Source organism: Myotis brandtii, unplaced genomic scaffold, assembly GCF_000412655.1.
Source record: "Myotis brandtii unplaced genomic scaffold, ASM41265v1 scaffold152, whole genome shotgun sequence".
In the NCBI taxonomy this organism is placed as follows: Eukaryota; Metazoa; Chordata; class Mammalia; order Chiroptera; family Vespertilionidae; genus Myotis; species Myotis brandtii.
Genome location: NW_005355502.1, coordinates 794,978 through 814,249, shown reverse-complemented (window position 1 = coordinate 814,249; position 19,272 = coordinate 794,978). Strand labels below are relative to the sequence as shown.

General features: G+C 50.0%; 1 protein-coding gene across 1 annotated transcript in view; it reads left to right on the top strand.

Moving 5' to 3' along the window:
* Positions 1-19,272, top strand: part of PDILT (protein disulfide isomerase-like, testis expressed) — a 33,599-nt gene that overhangs the window by 14,145 nt on the left and 182 nt on the right. The window contains exons 5-11 of the mRNA XM_005861503.1: positions 848-958; positions 1,038-1,163; positions 9,975-10,172; positions 14,276-14,396; positions 16,867-17,045; positions 18,155-18,244; positions 19,128-19,272. The exon at positions 19,128-19,272 is cut by the window's right edge and continues 3 nt beyond it. Of these exons, the coding sequence (XP_005861565.1) occupies positions 848-958; positions 1,038-1,163; positions 9,975-10,172; positions 14,276-14,396; positions 16,867-17,045; positions 18,155-18,244; positions 19,128-19,272 (970 nt within the window). The remainder of the gene's footprint in view (positions 1-847; positions 959-1,037; positions 1,164-9,974; positions 10,173-14,275; positions 14,397-16,866; positions 17,046-18,154; positions 18,245-19,127) is intronic.

Here is a 19,272-nt window from a genome sequence, read left to right as displayed (position 1 = left end):
GTGAGGTCTTGGGGATGCTAGCTTTGCCTTTGTACCCCAGCCCCTGGCACAGACAGGTGCTCAGTAAATCCGGAAGGAAGGGAAGGAGGGAGGGATGGAGGGAGGAAGGAGGGAGGAGGGAAGGAAGGGAAGGAGGGAGGGATGGAGGGAGGAAGGAGGGAGGAGGGAAGGGAGGAGGAGTCCCTGACTACAGTGGAGTTCTTAGAAAAGTTATCAAAGGCCCTTAGCAGAGTATCTTGCATGTCCCAGAAATGGGTTTGCCCTCATACCCCTGACACATTCAGTCATTGGTCAGGAGCCGCTCAGCACAGCCTGAGACACTGCTGGACTTCAGAGCAAGGCAGCTGGGGTGTCAGTCAACTACACTCCTTGCCTTTGTGGCTCAGAGATTTTCATGCTGCCACATACCCATGGCCCCCAGGCCAATCGCCCGCTCCCCTTAGTCTGACGTGCCTGGATTATTGGATTATATTGCTACCAGGGGCTTCCTTTTGTTTATTAACCCTTTGAGTGCCAACCAATATCCTAGGAAATATGCTAAAATTGCCAAGGCATATTTGCTGATTTTACAGCAGTTTAGGAAAAAAATTATGAAAATTAGGCAGATAAATGCCAGTGGTCAATTTTAGAACTACAAACATTTGGCATCATAAGTAATCTGCACTTAGGTGCCATCTGTCAATAGTGGACTACTAGCATCTAATAGTGACACCACAGGAGGAGCGCCATAGCGCTCCCGGCACTTTTGGGGAAAGACAGCAGGAGTGCGATCGCGCTCCCCGGCACTCTAGAGGTTAAGAGCCTATGTCATGGGAGCTGCCGCCTCCAATGCTTCCTTTTGTTCCAGGGGAGAATTGAGAGCCGCCAGGAGCTTATTAATGACAGCACCAACAAGCTTGTCCTCAATCAAGTCATACGACAGCACCTCACAGGCTTCGTCATTGAGTACAACTCTGAGGTCAGCGAGTGGAGCTCCCCCGGAGAAGGGCAGCTGGGCAGCTGTGGGCAGGGCATGACCCGTGTCCTTGTCGTTCCAGAGTAAGGATCTGATTTATGAACTGCACATCCGGAATCACATGCTGCTTTTTGCCTCCAAAAGCTGCAAGTCATTCGGTACGATAATGCAGCATTACAAGCTGGCCTTGAAGGAGTTCCAAAACAAGGTCTGTGCGGCAACATTCTTTATTTTTGTTTTAATTTTAAAAAAATCTTTATTGTTGAGAGTATTACAGATGTTCCTCTTTTTCCCCCCATTGCCCCTCCACCTGGTTCCCACCCCACCCCAGGCCTTACCACCCTATTGTCTGTGTCCATAGGTAATGCATATATGCGTATATAATCTTTGGCTAATCCCTTCCTATCCCTCCCCCCACCCTTTCCCTCTGAGATTTGTCAGTCTGTTCCATGTTTGCATGCATCTAATTCTATTTTTTACCCCAAAATGTAGTTTTATTGATTTCAGAGAGGAAGGGAAAGAGAGAGAGAAAGATAGAAACATCAATGATGAGAGAGAATCAGTGTAGGTTGCCTCCTTCACGCCCCCGACTAGGGATTGAGCCCACAATCCGGGCATGTGCTCTTGGCCGGAATCAAACTTGGGACCCTTTAGTCCACAGGCCAATGCTCCACCCATTGAGCCAAACCAGCTAAGGCTAATTCTATTTTATTCATCAGTTTTATTTTATTCACTAGATTTTTCATTTATTTTGATTTTTAGATTCAATTTTTGATAGATATGCATTTATTGCCATTTTATTGTCATATTTTTTATCTTTTTCTCCTTCACCTTGTCCTCCTTCTTTTCCTTCTCCTTCTCCTTCTCCTTCTCCTTCTCCTTCTGCTATGTCTTCTGGAATTGGCAGAGTAGCCTTGTGTAGTAGGTGTCCTGTAAGGCCCAGTGGCTTAGCCTCCCCAGTACCTGAGCTGGGCACTCTAGGTGCACCCCCGTGTGGGCTGTGTGCACAGTCTTGTTGTAGTTGAGCCTTGATTGCTGTTGGCATCACTGGGAGGAATTGACCTCCAGGCCAATTGGCTCTGAGGACCAGCTGCGATGACAGTGAAGAACTGCTGTGCAGGAGTCACCCCTATGGGGCAGGACTTGCTTCAGTGGGGCTTAAGTGTGTCCCTGTGGATGTGAAAAGTTGTAATCTGGTGTGGTCTGAAGTTGTCCACCGGGTGCATTGGCTTTGGGGCCTCTTGGAAGGTGCAAAGTCAGCCACTGCCTGGGGCCACTGGGCTGGAGCTACAGAGAGATCTGCAGATGGCTGCTACTTATATTGGGCTACAGAATGTCCAGACGAGGCCCAGCTGTGAACAAGGCAGGCTGGTGCTAGTGCTGGGTCTTGGGCCTCTTATTGATAGGCTTGGGGCATGCTGACTCCAGCTGTTACTTGTTTAAGAGATTTAAGCAAAGTCTGAAGCCTGAGCCAGGACAGGCCATTCATATGGAAAAGCAGCTGCAAACAGTGGGTGGGGCTGCAAGTTGGATGGGGCAGGGTCTCAAGGAATCACCAGGGTGGATCGAGCAGTGTGGATCATGCTGATGGAGACTCAGATATGGCTGCCAGTCAGTTCTGCAATGGGGGAGGTACCAGCACAGGAACAATGACCCTGTGAGCACCCCTCTCTGGGAGACAGCCGCCACAAGTTCCTGCCCTGATGGCAGACCATCCAGTTTCTCCTTGTATGTCCCTGGATTCCCCCAAAGCTGCCACCTGGCACTGGAGGTTAGAGGAGGCAGGACCTTATAAGTTCATGTGCTGGCCCTTTAAGAGGAACACTTGGGAATCTGGCAGCCTCCCTGTCACTCAGCCACAATCCCCGCTGGTTTTCATAGCCTGAAGTTACAGGGTCTTCTCTTCCCAACACCAGAACCCTGGGCTGGGGGACTGGTATGGGGCTGGGACCCCTTGCTCCTCACGGGAGGCCCTCCCTATTAAAAAAATGTCACATGTGGGTGTTGGACCAGTCCATTCTGTGCCTCTTCCCTCCTACCAGCCTCAGTGTGGTTTATTCTTACTTCTCTAGTTGTAGAATTTCCATTCAGCCAGCTTTCCGGCCGTTCTGAGTGATGGTTGTTCTGTGTTTTAGTTGTACTTTGATGTGGTTGTGGGTGAGTACTGGCGTCTACCTGCGCCACTATCTTGGTTCTATGGCACCATTCTTTCTTGGGGCTCCTGGATGATGACCCTAGACGTGTTGATGCCATTTACTTGTCTCGCTGATTATAAATTAAGCCAGGCATAAGTTGCATATTAATTTACATACCAATTTACTGTTTTGTATTTCAGTCCTATGTATTCTTTGCTATTTAATTTTTAATCTTCTTTTTCTAATTGTTGACATTACAGATGTCCCCTCTTTTTACTCCCTGTTGCTCTCCTCTCCCCAGATTCCACCCTCCTCTCCCTCTGGCCGTAACCACATCACTGTCTTGTCCCTGGGGTATGCATATATGTTCTTTGGCTATTCTCTTCACCTTCTTTCATCCTGTCTTCCCCTTCCCCCCTCCCCTCCCCTCTGACATCTGTCAGTTTGTCCCATATATCCATGCCTCTGGTTCTCTTTTGTTCACCAGTTTATTATGCTAGATTCCACATATATGTGAGATCATATGGTATTTGTCTTTCTCTGATCCCGAATAGTTGTAGGTATTCGGGGTCTTATTTTGCTTAGCATAACCTCCAGGACCATCCTTACCATCACAAACGTTAAGGGTTCCTTCCTTTTTAAAGCTGTGTAATATGCCATTGTGTAACGGTACCACAATTGTTTGATCCATTCATCTACCAATGGACACTGGGGCTGTGTCCAGATCTCAGCTATTGTAAATTGTGCTGCTATGAACACGGGGTGCATATATTCTTTCTGATGGGTGTTTCAGGATTCTTAGGATGTAGTCCCAGAAGTTGGATCGCTAGGTAAATGACAGTTCCATTTTTAGTTTTTTGAGGAAACTCCATACTGTTTCCCACAGTGACTATACCAGCCTGCATTCCCACCAACAGTGCATTAGGGTTCCCTTTTCTCCACATCCTCGCCAGCACTGTTGTTTGTTGATTTGTTGATGGTCGCCATCTGGCAGGTGTGCGGTGATATATCATTGTCATTTTAATTTGCATCTCTCTGATGATCAGTGACACTGAGCATTTTATTCATGTTTATTGGCCATCTACATATCCTCTTTGGAGAAGTGTCTATTTTGCCCATTTTTAATGGTATTGTTTGTCTTCCTGGTGTTGAGTTGGATAAGTTTTTATATATTTTTGATATTAATCCTTTATCAGGTGTATCATTGGTGAACATGTTCTCCCCTACAGTGGGTTCTCTTTTCACTTTGTTGATGGTTTCATTTGCTGTGAAAAAATTTTTTAGTTTGATGTAGTCCCATTTGTTCAGTTTTTCCTTTGTTTCCCTCAACGGAGGAGATATATCAACAAAAATATTGCTATGAGAGATGTTTGAGATTTTACTGCCTATGCTTTCTGGGATTTTCTCCATTTGCAGTTTATTCTTGTGTGTGGTGTAAGTTGGTGGTCTAGTTTCATTTTTTTGCATATATCTGTCCAATTTTCCCAACATCATTTATTGAACAGACTGTCTTTACTCCATTGTATGCTCTTGTCCCCTTTATGTAATATTAATTGAACATAGAGGCATGGGTTGAATATATATATATAATCTAATAAAATAGAAACATGCAAATTGACCGCACCTTCACTACGCCCCAAGCCATGCCCACCAACCAATCAGAGTGACTATATGCAAATTAACCCAACCAAGATGGCGGCTGGCAGCCACGAAGCTGGAGCAAGCAGAAGGCTTGGTTGCCCAGGTGATGGAGGAAGCCAAGCTTCCCGCCTGCCCTGGCTGGTTGTGGCCTCTGCAAAAGGCAACAAAGTTTCAATTATAGAAGATAAATAAATCCCAGATACCTGCTTCCAGCCAGCCTCCACTGGGAGCTTGGGTGGCTGGGAGCTGTGGCCAGCCTGCAAACAGCCATCAGCCCCTCACTCAGACTGGCCAGGTACCCCAGCAGGACCCTCCACCCTGAAGGGGCTGTGGCCAGCCTGAAAACAGCCCTCAGCCCCTCACCCAGGCTGGCCAGGCACTCCAGTGGGGACCCCCACCCTGAAGGGGGTGTGGCCAGTCTGAAAACAGCCCTCAGCCCCCCACCCAGGCTGGCCAGTCACCCAAACGGGACCCCCACCCTGATCTGGGACACCCTTCAGGCCAAACCAGCTGGCCCCCACCCATGCACCAGGCCTCTATCCTATATAATAAAGGGTAATATGCAAATTGACCCTAACAGCAGAACTACTGGGAATGACTGGTCACTATGACACATATTGACCACCAGGGGGCAGACGCTCAATGCAGGAGCTGCCCCCTGGTGGTCAGTGCGTTCCCACAGGGGGAGCTCTGCTCAGCCACAAGCCAGGCTGATGCTACAGCACAGCGGTGGTGGCGGGAGCCTCTCCCGCCTCCTCAGCAGCGCTATGGATGTCCGACTGCAACTTAGGCCTGCTCCCCGCTGGCAAGTGTACATCCCCTGAGGGCTCCCGGGCTGCCAGAGGGTTGTCTGACTGCCAGCTTAAGCCCAATCCCCCGGGGAGCAGGCCTAAGCCAGCAGGTGGTCATCCCCCGAGGGGTCTCAGACTGCGAGAGGGCACAGGCCGGGCTGAGGGACCACCCCCCCCCCAGTGCAAAAATTTTTGTGCACCAGGCCTCTAATATATATATATAATCTGTTCTTGTGCCAGTACCAGGCTGTTTTGATTACAGTAGTTTGTAGTATAACTTGATATCCGGTATGTGATTTCTCCAACTTTGTTCTTCTTTCTCAAGGTTGTTGTAGCTATGCAGGGTCTTTTTTGGTTTCATAGAAATTTTTGGAATATTTGTTCTAGATCTGTGAAATATGCCATTGGTATTTTAATAGGGTTTGTGTTGATTCTATAGATTGTCTATGTATGGACATTTTAATCATGTTAATGATTCCAATCCATGAACATGGTATATGCTTCCACTTATTTGTATATTTCTCAGTTTCTTTCTCCAATGTCCTATACTTTTCCAAGTCCAGGTTATTTACATACTTGATTAAATTTATTCCTAGTTACCTTATTTTTTTGTTGCAATAGTAAATGGGATTGTTTTCTTAGTTTCTCTTTCTGATAGTTCATTATTGGTGTATAGAAATGCAATTGATTTTAGGATATTGATTTTGTATCCTGCTACTTTTCCAAAATAATTTATTAGATCTAGTAGTTTCTTGGTGGAGTCTCTAGGATTTTCTATATATAATGTCATGTCATCTGTGAATAATGACAGTTTTATTTTCTCCTTTCCAATTTGGATGCCTTTTATTTCTTCTTCTTGTCTGATCCCTGTGGCTAGGACTTCCAGTACTATGTTGAATAAGAGTGGTGAAAGCAGACATCCCTGTCTTGTCCCTTTCCTTTTTGCCCATTGAGTATGATGGTGGCTGTAGGTTTTTCGTATATGGTCTTTATGTTGAAGTATGGTCTCTCTTTTTTTAAAAATATATTTTATTGATTTTTTACAGAGAGGAAGGGAGAGGGATAGAGTGTTAGAAACATCAATGAGAGAGAAACATCGATCAGCTGCCTCCTGCATACTCCCTACTGGGGATGTGCCCGCAACCAAGGTACATGCCCTTGACTGGAATTGAACCTGGGACCCTTGAGTCTGCAGGCCAACACTCTATCCATTGAGCCAAACTGGTCAGGGTAAGTATGGTCTCTTTATTCTCACTTTGGTTAGAGTTTTTAATCATAAATGGGTGCTGTATTTTATTGAATGCTTTTTCTGCATCTATTGATATGATCATATGATTTTCATCTTTCTTGTTGTTTATGTGATGTATCACATTTATTGATTTGTGAATATTGTAACAGCCTTGCATCCCTAGAATAAGTCCCACTTGATCATAGTGTTTGATGTTTTAATATTTTTCTGGATCCGGTTTACTAATATTTTGTTGAGGACTTTAGCATCTATGTTCATCAGGGATGTTGGCCTGTAATTTTCTTTCCCTGTAGTGTCTTTATCTGGTCTTGGAATTAGGATAATGCTGGCCTTCCTTTTCTTTAAATATAGCGTGGAAGTATCCCTCTTTCCTTCCTTCCTTCCTTCCTTCCTTCCTTCCTTCCTTCCTTCCTTCCTTTCTTCCTTCCTCCTTTTTCTTATTTATTTGTTGGTTAATCCTCACCCAAGGCTATTTTTTTCATTGATTTTTAGAGAGAGTGGAAGAGGGGGAGAGAGGAAAGAGAGAGAGAGGACATTGATGTGAGAGAGAGACATCGATTGGTTGCCTCCCACATTCACCGCCTCGAACCCACACCCAGCTAAATGCCCTAGGCTGGGAATTGAACCCGAGACCCTTTGGGCCTGACTCCCTGACCACTGAGCCATGTTGGCCAGGGCCCTCCTCTAATTTTTTGGAATAGTTTGAGGAGGATAGGTGTTAGTCTTTGAATGTTTGGTAAAATTCATCTGTGAGGCCGTCTGGTCAGGACTTTTGTTGGTTTGCTGGGAGTTTTTTTTTCTTTCCTTACTGCTTACATATCATTAGTTGCTATTGGGCTATTCAAGTTTTCTGATGTTCTTGATTGAGTTTTGGAAGATTGTATGTTTGTACGAATTTGTCCATTTCACCCAGGTTGTCCCATTTGTTGGCATATAGTTGGTTGCGATATTTTTTACAGTCCTTTGTATTTGTGTGATGTCAGTTGTTTCTTCACTCTTCCTTTTCTTAAAAAAAATTTGTTTTCATTTTATTTTTCCATCACCTTTTATCTCCTTTATGCCCTATTCCACCTCCACCCACTCCACCTCTGCAATCACCACACTACTGTCCATGTCCATGAGTTCTCTCTCTCTCTTTCTTGTTTTACTCAATCCCTCCGAGCCTGCGAGGTCATGTGGTGCTTGTCTTTCTCTGTCACTTATTTCACTTAGCATAGTGCTCTCCAGGTGCATCCATGCTATTGCAAAGAATAAGATTTCCTTCTTTTATACAGCCGAGGAGTATTCCATGATGTAAATGTCTCACAGCTTTTTTTATCCTCTCCTTGATGGGCACTTGGGCTGTTCCTTAACCTCCCAGCCTCAGTCACCTCGGTAGAAAGGGAGCTTTGTGGTAAGAATCAGAGGTGCTTTATGTAAGGCAATGGGCACATGTGCAATGAATGGTGCTTGTTATTGCCTGGTCCTTCTCATCGTTAGCAAAACCAACTTGTTTTTCCTAAGCACCCCACCTGTGCTCCTGCACTACCCACCTAGACTGGGGCGCGATGTACTTCCTTTTTCTCTTTATTTTTACAAGAGGCGTTTTTTTTTCCTTTGAAGAAAATGACTGAAATTTAAACAAAACAATGAAAAACTTTGTAACCCCAAATAAACACGGAGTGAAGCGCCCAGGCCCCAAACCTATTTAGTGGTTCATGCTCCATTCCGCCTGTTATTCCCCGGATTATGCTGCGGGCACAGCGCCGTGGCTGGTGCCTGCACCTCCTGGTTCACACCATGTCACGCTTGGCAGTTTGTGATGTAATTGAACTGACCACAGTCTGACTGCTCTCCCTCTGGATTTGTCGGTTTGTTCCCTCATTTGCTGTCGGCCTTCCCCACAACATAAGCTCCATGACTGTTTGTTGAATGAATGAGTGAAGTCACGCATGTCCTTGCTATGAAGGAACTTAGAATACTAACGAGTTGACACGTATTGAGCATTTTCTGCCTCCCAGTCACTGAACGCAGCGTTTACATACATGGTCCTGTTTAATTCTCATAGCCACCCTATAAGGTGGGAGCTATGAAATCACCACTTTACAGACAACAAAACCGCGGCACAGAGAGGGGAAATTCTTGTTTCGCTCAAGGACCTGGGATGGAAGCTCAGGATCTCCTGACGTCCTACATGTGTGGATGGGGTGTCAGGCAGTGCACAGGGCGTGGGGATGGGGTGCCAGGCAGTACACAGGGCGTGGGGATGGGGTGCCAGGCAGTGCACAGGGCATGGGGATGGGGTGCCAGGCAGTGCACAGGGCGCAGGGCGGGCCCTGCCTGCTGGAAGGGAGCCTGTAGGAAGCCTCCGGGTGCCGTGGACCCTGCGTTTGTGCTCTCCCACCGCGGCCCCCATTTCTCTCTCTCCATAAGGGATTCAATTCCTTCCCCTCCAATACCCGCGGACACACGTGTGGTTGGGTTCCGATACCCGAGTGGCAAGCTGGGACTCGCTCATTGCGGGTTCTTGTCTCACGAAGTCTGAAGAATACATTCTCAGAATGAAGGATTTTAAGCAAAAGTGTGGAAGCTCATTGCAAGGGCATACAGACTCCCCTGGGGAGGGGCCCAAATGGGGAACCCTTTCTCTCTAGAATGGACCAAACCTAGTCCAGTGAGTCTCTTCGGGGGTGATAAATGCTTGCAGCTTCTTTGTCTGCTCACCCCACTTTCTGAGTGGACCCTTCCTTATCTCCTGCCCCCTGTGTTTTTCCCAACTGGCCACTTGCCCCTGTTCCCTGCATGGTGTCAGTTTCAAGGTTTCAAAGCAACCCGGTGCCCCCTCTCCTCCTCCCCTTGTCATGTAACAGTCTTTTTAAAATATATATATATTTTATTGATTTTTTACAGGGAGGAAGGGAGAGGGATAGAGAGTTAGAAACATCGATGAGAGAGAAACATCGATCAGCTGCCCCCTGCACACTCCCCACTGGGGATGTGCCTGCAACCAAGGTACATGCCCTTGACCAGAATCAAACCTGAGACCCTTGAGTCCACAGGCCGATGCTCTATCCACTGAGCCAAACTGGCCAGGGCTGTCATGTAACAGTCTTGTCGACAATCTGGGGGCCTGGAGTGGTCCCCGCCCGTCACTATGCGTTCCTCTCCAGGGACCCCCTTCCCTAACTGCCTCTCCTATCTCTCACATCCTTTCCGCTTGACAGATCCTCTTCATCCTGGTGGATGCAGACGAACCCAGAAACAGACGTATCTTTGAATACTTCCGGATCACAGAGGTCAATGTCCCATCCGTCCAAATCCTGAACTTAAGCTCTGATGCGAGGTACAAAATGCCTTTCGGGAGCATAACCTTCCAAAACCTCAAGAAATTTGGCCGCAGCTACCTGCGTAGAAGCGCCAAGGTAAGTTTGTTCTTAAAGAAGGTTTATCCAGAACCTCAAAGTCACCCCTTTTTTCCTAATTCTGCTGGCTCGGTCATCTGAATGAAGATGGAGAATAAAGGTGAGTCTCAGCTTCAATGTGGGGAAATACCCACATATCCCCACCTCTAATCTATGCAACTTCTGATCGGTCCTGACCCTATAGTTGCACTATCCATTCTTTATACTCAAAGTAAAGGCGTTTCCTTGGCAGGATTACCCACTGAAATGTAGGCTCCCCCAGGGCTGACACCCTTGTTTCGGATTCTGATGTAAGAGGTTTCCTTGGCTGCCGGGCTGACCGGCAGACCCTGTGCGGCGGATGAACAGATCACTCCGACACAGGTTTCTGTGTAAGCGAAGCTAAGGGACTCTTACTTTAGTCGTAAAAGCAGTCCTGTTTGCCTGCCTCATTGGCTTTTATTGTAACAACAGCTTGAACTCAAATTAACCTCTAAATACAATCAGCAGGGTAAGCATCCTTGAGAAAGTATATACTTCTACAAGGTCAGTTCTTAAAGACTAAACATAGAGATTCTAGCAAAACACCCTGGGGATTGGACTTGTTAGGAAAAGTCAAGGCAGGGGCTGCCGCCTTCGGCAAGGTCCCCTCAGAGGCCCCTGACCTTTGGGAGAATCCTCCTTACAGACCTTCCAACCGAGTCCCGTGCTTCCCCACACTTGGCCTGGGGGTAGGGCTTGCTTGGGGACAGAGAGGGCTCGGCTGCAGGAAGTACTCAGGATTCAGCCTCACGGGCTCGGGACCTTGATGGGAGGCTGGACAGGGGCTATTTTGCTGAAAGGCAGGAGAGGCAGCAGGAGTGGTGCATCCGCGGCCGCAGGACAGCCTCCCGCTGCCTCCTCAGCACCTGCCCCATCCCCAGCCGCCTGCGGGATTAGGGGGCCGCAGCTTTTATTTTCTAAATGGGGACACTTTTGAGAGCACTGGTGACATTCTTTAAAAGTATTCTGGAGCAACTTGCCAGGCTCACCAGCGTGTACGGTGACCTTTGCTCTGCGGCTTCTGTCTACGTCCCCACAGATGCCACGTCCCCTGCAGCCCTCAGGGGAAAGCTGTCTTCTCTTAAGCACATTGTCCTGGGCCAGTGATGGCGAACCTATGACACGCGAACTCATTTTTTTGGTTGATTTTTCTTTGTTAAATGGCATTTAAATATATAAAATAAATATCAAAAATATAAGTCTTTGTTTTACTATGGTTGCAAATATCAAAAAATTTCTATATGTGACACGGCACCAGAGTTAAGTTAAGGTTTTTCAAAATGCTGACACGCCGAGCTCAAAAGGTTCGCCATCACTGTCCTGGGCCAAGTCTCAGGCTGGTGTCCTCCGTGCCTCTGCCGGGTCACGTCTCCTCATCCTGCCTTCAGGACGCCCTGCCCCAGGTTCTCCGGACCCCGTGACTGTGGACTTGATCTGCTCCTGCCTCCTGTTGCTGCTGTTCTCTGATCATCCCCCTTTTACTCTCGGGGCTTTCGCTCTTCACTGCAGACTTGCCCTCCACCCTGACTCTGCCATCATTTCCAGGATGTCAGTGTCCAAACCCTGCTCTCTCTCCTCCCATAACTGGTGTGCCCATGCCCTGGAAGCCCCGTGCTCTACGCCACACTTGGGGGAAGGCGTTCCCTCTGAAAGCCGAGTTCCAGCTTCCGTCCTCCTAGCTCCCTTCCCCAGAGCCCACAGGGTCTCCGGGCTCCTGATCCCATCGCACACGCTCTTTAGCGGCCCCCTTTGTGGGCCTGGACTCCAGGGTGCTTCGCTCTGATGCCGATTCTCTTCACTCCTTTATCCCTCCACCTCCCACCTCTTCTCCACCTGTAGCATTTACCAGGCAAAACCACAAGCTTGGCTGAAGCTTGCGGGCCAGCGCTGGAGAAATGAGCATCACTGTGAGGCAGGCTGGCCTCTTGGAATCACAAGCCAAACCTCCCACAGGCACTGAGAACCATCCTGACAGCTCGGTGTAACTTCCTCTTAGTTCATTCTCTCAATCCCGGGCCCTATGTCTCCTCACGCCTCTTTCCACGCTCAGGCTCAGCTGAGCACTCTATTCAGATCAGTAAGAAAATAGAAGGTTTTAGGGAGGGCCCCTCACTTTCCAGCGCCACATCCACAAGCCTACTTGGAGCTCTGCTCGTTCTCTCTCTCTTCCCTCTGGTTACCTCTCAGAGGTGCCCATCTCCCTGTCAAGGGCCAACAGGGTCTCTTGTGCCCTTGGCTAGAAAGGAACATCCTTCATGTAACTTAGGAGCTCTCCCTGGTGACAAGTCTCCATCATGGTCACCACTTCCCATCTCTCATGCCCTGTCCTCACACCATTTGTGCTCTTTTGGGAAGAATCTTCAAGTCCTTTCCACAAGCTGGAGTGGGGAGGAGGGCGGGCATTGTGGGAGAGGAGTTTGTTGAGCTGGGCAAAGGCCAGACAGCAATGACTTGTAAGCATATGAGGGATCTGATATCCTAAGAGCAGTGGGAAGGCAGAACTGCTGGTAGGAGAATAAAGGTGTGGAGAGGGTTAGGAGGAGATGCATGAGAACACTAGGGGCTGTGAGAGGCTTTAGGCGGGAGATGAAGGCTACCTGGACTAGGTTGGTAGCAGTGCAGACAAAGAGAAGGGTGTGGATTCAAGACGTATTCAGAAAGCAATGTTTGTAGAGAAAATGTATGTTCTGAGGTTGACACCACTTCCTCCAAAGAGAAGCAAGAGCTGAGCTTGTTGTTTCCTTCCTTCACTCACAGACTATTCATTGAGGTCCTAGTTTTTACCCAGCAGTGGACTCCCAATGCGGAAGGAAGAAATGCCTCGTGTGGTAGAGACACATTAACCAAATACCAGAAAGATGAACATGAGTAATAACGTTGTATAAGTGATACAAGGAGCAGCACTAAGTGTTATGAGAGTGTGTGGTACCAGGCACTGAGCTGGTCTTGGGAAGGTCAGGGAATGGTTCCCTTAGCGTAGTTCTGAAGGATAAATCCGAGTTCACCAGTGAGAGAGGGGAGCAGAGGGGTGAATGAAGCCTGGGGGCGGCTCTCCCTGCAGAACAGCAAAGCGAAGGCCTGAGGCGGGAGGAAGGCCAGCCCTCTGGGGGAATGGAAGACCGATATGTCTGACAAAAGCACAGATGAGGGTGATGAGCTTGGGGAGCGGGCAGAACCGGGTGTGATGACATCGGTTGTATAAGTTATCTTGGCTTTGATTCTCGGTGTAATTGGGGACAGCTAACATTTTGTGGGGGAACAAACTCAAGGTATTAAAGACATGAAGCTAGCTCTCATCTAAGCTTTCTAAGAATCAATTACAGGCAAACTGCCTTTCTCCAACATCTCCCATCGCGAACAATTCCTTCTCGACCAAATTGTTCACAGAAAAAATGTCTCTGCTGTTGAACCAAACTTCAATCATTAGCACAATTTTAAAACATAAAGAGGCCGTCAAGAGTGCTGCTGTTGCTCAGGGTGTGAAAGAAGCAACGACCACAGGCAATTGAAGGGGTAGAAAAACTGTTGTTGATTTGGATAAAGGGGAAGCAGTGAGCCCTGACAGCGTTTCAGAGGCAGTGATCTGTGACACGAAGATGCCGCATGCTGACCCGAGACGCCCCCGAACCAGTGCTGAGTGTGATTCCTTTAAGGCTGGGAGGGGGCAGTTTGATCCATGTAAAGAAAGAAGTGTTTGTTTATAGATCAAACAGCACATTAGACATGCACTGTATATAAGAAAGGTTAAAACAGGGAGTCATTTGGGGGTCTGGAAAGGATGAATTACACTTACATTATTTCTAATGGGAAAAATGATTTGGTTTTCGAACAAATTGCTTCTCGAACTGTTTGGAGCCTGGCCTCCTCCTCAGCCCTCTGACCCCCATTTGCCCTGGACAACCCAGCCTGACATCAAGCTCATGATGGACCTCAGCATCACACACGCTTTCCCAGGGTCTTGTAAGAACAAGAGCACATGTTCCATGGTTTCCAGGGAGGGCAGGGGGCGGGCAATGAGTGGGGAGGAGGTGGGACTGCCGACCCTTCTCGGGAGACCACTGACCCCTCAAAGTGCTTCCTAGGAACATCATCCCAGTGAGGAGGTCCCGCCGCACTGGGACCAGGGGCCGGTGAAGCAGCTCGTCGGGAAGAACTTCCACCCCGTGGCCTTCGACAAGGAAAGGGACGTCTTTGTGATGTTCTGTGAGTATCTCCGCAGAGGCTGCGGGAGGTGTGGGCCGGATGTTACTTGTCAAGTGTTCCTCAATTCTTGGGCACCCAAACCTCCCAGGTCTACCTCAGCACCATCCAGGATGGTCTTCAGACTCCAAAGAGTTTGGATCAAGATGCTATCAGCTAACAATGCAACTGGGCCCCAAATTAAATTCTTGGAATGTGTGAAATTCCATCCACATACTCCAGGCCTGTGCTTTCGTTGTTTTTAACATATGTTTTTATTGATTTCAGAGAGGAAGGGAGAAGGAGAGAGAGAGAGAGAGAGAAACATCAATGATGAGAGAGAATCATCGATCAGCTGCCTCCTGCATGCCCAGTACTGGGGATGGAGCCTGTAACCGGGAATTGAACCTCGACTTCCTGGTGCATGGGTCAATGCTCAACCACTGAGCCACACAGCCAGGCCTGTGGCTTTTAATGAGGGCAGCGCTGATGGCTGACATGCTTGAATGCTGCACACATAGGCCTGCTCACGTGCTCTCATTCAATCCTCACAGCATGCTTCTGAAAGGAGCTGCTATCATTGCTCCCACTTTACAGGCAGCGAATAAGTACCTGAACTGGGGTTGAACCTGGGCCTGACCCCGTGCCTGTGCTGTCACTGCCACATGGAGCAGAGGTTCTGGTTTGTGTCACTGATTGAGTGGCTACATTTAACTCCCTGAGTGGTGTGTCCAATCTGGGGACCCACATCATACGTGGAAATCACTGAGCATGTCTGGCATTGTCAGCCCGGATACATGAGAGCTCTTGTTGCTGTTATCATTCTTTAGTTTCCAGGCTCATCTACGGACAAGGCCTTTTCCTCACTGTTTCTCATTTTAATGCGACATCCAAGGCTGGGGACCTTCTCCCCCCAGAGGCACAGAGAAGGGTGACAGTGCAGGTACTCATACATCCATGTATGTAACTGATGAAGCTTTGTTGATTGAGCCCATACAACGAGCCAGGCATGAGTTTGCTATTTCCACACTCATTTCCTCCTCAGAACAAGCGTCTTAGGGAGGTTCGGTGGATCCATCCATGATCCAGATCAGGGAAGCCGGCCTCAGAGAGGTCAGTCACATTCCTCAGGTCACACAGTAAGGTGCAGGCAGAAGTTCAAAGCCAGCTCTGATGCCATCACTCCCAGGAGGGAGAGCTAAGGGCTGGTTGGCATCGTCAAGGCCTGTAGGTCTCACTGGAGTGGACTCTCACCCGCAGGCGGGTGCTCAAGGCCTGCTGCCTGTGATGAGAGGCGGGTGGCCTTGCTGTGCTTGCCCGGAGCCTGGAGCCCTGCGGATGCCCATTGGTTCTGGGAACAGGCAAAAGCAGCCGCATTTTCTCGGAAGCAGGGCTGCTAGACTGGTCCCCTGGGATGTGGCCATGATGCTCCTTCCTGCTCCATGCAGGGCCCAGGGGCTCCTGAGGAGTGAGGAGGGCGGGTGCTGCCGAGGGCAGGCGGTCTTGGAGGTGTCTGGCTGGTAAATGGAGGGTGATCGACCAAATGCAGTGTCTGGGCCACGGAGGCCACCCCTCACGTGGAGAAAAGAACTTCAATGGAAGGAGAGAAGGCGAGGCCTGATCACCTCTCCGTCTCGAAGCCGGTCCCCGATTTCCCTCCTGAGGACGAGGTGCCTGGGCCAGACTCAAAGCTCCGTGAACTGCTCATGAGGAAGCCCGGCGGCACCTCTTTCAGGGCGGTTGTACTGACCACCACCTCCTGCTCACTTCTCCGCCATCTCCTCCCCGGGGCCAGGAGGCAGGGTGGCACCTGGTTCACATCAGAGCAGCCTGCCTGTAACTTGCACTCCTCTGGTTAATTGACTAGGTCAGTGGTTGGCAAACTGCGGCTCACAAGCCACATGCTGCTCTTTGGCCCCTTGAGTGTGGCTCTTCCACAAAATACCACGTGCGGGTGCGCATGTACAGTGCAATTGAAACTTTGTGGCACATGCGCAGAAGTCGGTATTTTGTGGAAGAGCCACACTCAAGGGGCCAAAGAGCAGCATGTGGCTTGCAAGCTGCAGTTTGCCGACCACAGGACTAGATGACGTGGGGCTAGGAAAACTCCTGAGCTCACCACACACACAACACACACACACACACACACACACACACACTCTCAGGCATGCACACATGCACACACATACACACTTTCTGGCAGAGCATCTAGTGTAAATATTTTTCTTGTTTTTCTGCTTCAACTGGAGTGGAAAGCTATGCTAAAGGCAACAAAGAGCAGAGGAAACCTCCCAGCATGGGCAGTGCTGGCGTCGGGTGGAAGGGCAGGCTTTTACTCGTGCCCAGGTGGCGTGCTTGAGATGTAAATGGCCTACGTGCCATTGCGATAAAGAGGGGGCGCGATTTCAAAGCCACGGAGCCTTGCTAGGACCAGGCCTGCGTTTCCGGGAGCTTTGAGGTGGGCTGTGGCCTCAGTGCGGCCCTTGCCTTGCAGACGCGCCTTGGTGCAACCAGAGCAGAGGGCTGTTCCCCGTGTTGGAGGAGTTGGGCATGAAGTACCGAAACCACTCCACAGTCACCGTCGCCATGATCGACGTCACCGCAAACGACATTCAGCTGGTGCACCTGGACCGGCACCCCTTCTTCAGGCTCTTCCCCGCCAACTCGCAGCAAGTGAGGGCTCCGGGGTCTCGGAACTGGGAACCGGCCATGTGGTTCTCATGATGCAGTTTCTCCTATCCCAGCTCTGCCTGCTGCCAAGCCAGCCTCGTGCTCAGCTCCAGGCATAGCTGCTCTCCTGCGCAGAGCGTTTTCCATTTGCTCCCACAGTGGTCCTAAGACTCACTGTCACTGGCCCAGCTTAGGGCTGCTGACCTCTGACCCCATCACTGTGGCCCAGTGCATGCGGGGGTTTGGAGAGGTCAGGCCCGGGCTCTATGGTCCCTGTGGCACCTAGACTCTAGGGGGAAATTGCCACATGAATGCTGGGGTGCAGTTGCTGGAAGAAGGAGGAATGCTGGGAGAAAAACAATCCCTGTCTTTGACACTTCGGTATCATAGTCAGCGAATGACATCCGTGTTCAAGGAACACTCTCCATGCTGTTTGGCCCAGTGGGGCAGGTGTCAATCAAAGAATTACAGCCAAGGTGCCCCTCCCGTGAAGGGCGTGCCGTGCTCCTGGTGCAGCAGGTGAGGGTGGGGAGTCCTGGGAAGTGAGCTGGATCCGAGGCTGCTCTGCCGCAGACCTCCCGGTGGCTGACAACTGTTCAGCCGACCAGTGGGCGGTGAGCAGCTCCCTCATCCTATTAAAGGTGCAAGAGAAAGGGAAGGAGCGATGCTGAGCAGCAGCATGTGCCGGAGGTTATGTAAACTAGGAGCTATTCTTCCTCCTCTTGTAGTAATAACAGGAATAGCAAATGTGGAGCGTGCTCACTGCGAGCAGGCACGCCCTCAACACTCTCCACGCAGGAACCCACTGAGTCCTCTAGCAGCCCCAGGCGGCGAGGTGACCTGCATGCTGCAGGCAGGGAAGGGAGTCAGAGAGTTAGCAGCTAGACCGCAGTGCTGCGAGGAGGCCAGAGGCAGAGCGGAGCTCCTGCAGGTGGCCCTGGCCCGCCCTCTGCGGGGTTTTTATCTTTACCTTGGAGCCTTGGCAATGGGGCTCACCGGCCAAGGAGCCTGCCCGTAGCACGCAGGCAGTTGGGAATTTCACCCATTCATCCATGCAGCGATCCCCGTCTCCTGCAGGCGAGGCTGCGCCTGACTGTCCGCTTTCTCCCCAGGCGGTACTGTACACGGGAGAACACACCGTGAAGGGCTTTTCTGACTTCCTGGAAAGTCAGATCCAGGCCAGGACTGAGGAGGGAGATGAGGTAAGGTGAACAGCACCCCTGGATTCTTATATCTCACAGAACAGGAGGAGCTCAATGGCTAGGGCAGTGGTGAGGGCCCCTGACCATGTGCCCCATGGAGATAGAGGGTAAGCAGTCAGGGCACTTAGCTGAGGAAGCAGATGGCAGACTTAGAGACCTCAGGGAGGGCGGAGGCTCCAAGGCCGCTCGGGGCTCCCCAGGCTGCACCCCGAGCCTCCTGTCCCCAGCAGGTGACCAGGTGTCCTAGCGGGATCCCGCGCTCTGATGACATCATTCTCCTGAGCAGGGGGATGCCAGTCTCCACCCTCACTCCACTCATGCTCTGCGAGCCCCTCCTGGAAGGTGCCGTGTGCATTAGTGAGGGCCCTTCCCGTCACCATGTCAGAAACACGACTCTCTGGCTTAAACAACAGAGAGGTTTATCCCCCACACCTGGCAGAGCACCAGGCCTGGCGCATCAGATGCTCACACTGTCTGTGTCTCCCACCTCTTTCTTCGGTGCTGACTTCATCTCCAAGGAGTCGCTTCCACCTGGAGGGCCAGCGATTGCCCTGCGGCACTAAACAAACACCCTCCCCGCTTAGCAAGCCCCTACTTCTCATAGTCCCAGCAGATGTCCTGGGCAGGGTCCTATTTGCCAGGCCTGGGCCACAGGCTCAGTCCCCGAGCTCAGCAAGGGGCAGCCACACCCCGGGACGTAGCGTGGCAAAGCCACACGTGGGCACTCCCCCAGCCAAGCCAACGGGCCTCGTGCCCACTAGATGCTCTTTGGATGATTCCAGGAAAAGAGGGTTTGGCAGTTACCATCACAATTATCACATACTTTTTGCCTCTTTATTTCTGTATCCTCCTCCTTCCTCCCCTCCCTCCTTTTCTCGGATAGCTGACGTCTGTTGAACAAAGTGAAGTGACAGAAGAGGAGGTACTAGCTAAGGAAGAGTTTCCTGAACAGCAGTTGCCTGAGCTGGAGAATGTGACCAAGTTGGAAGAGCCAGTTGGGCAGAAGGAAACAACTGAGGAATTGGGGG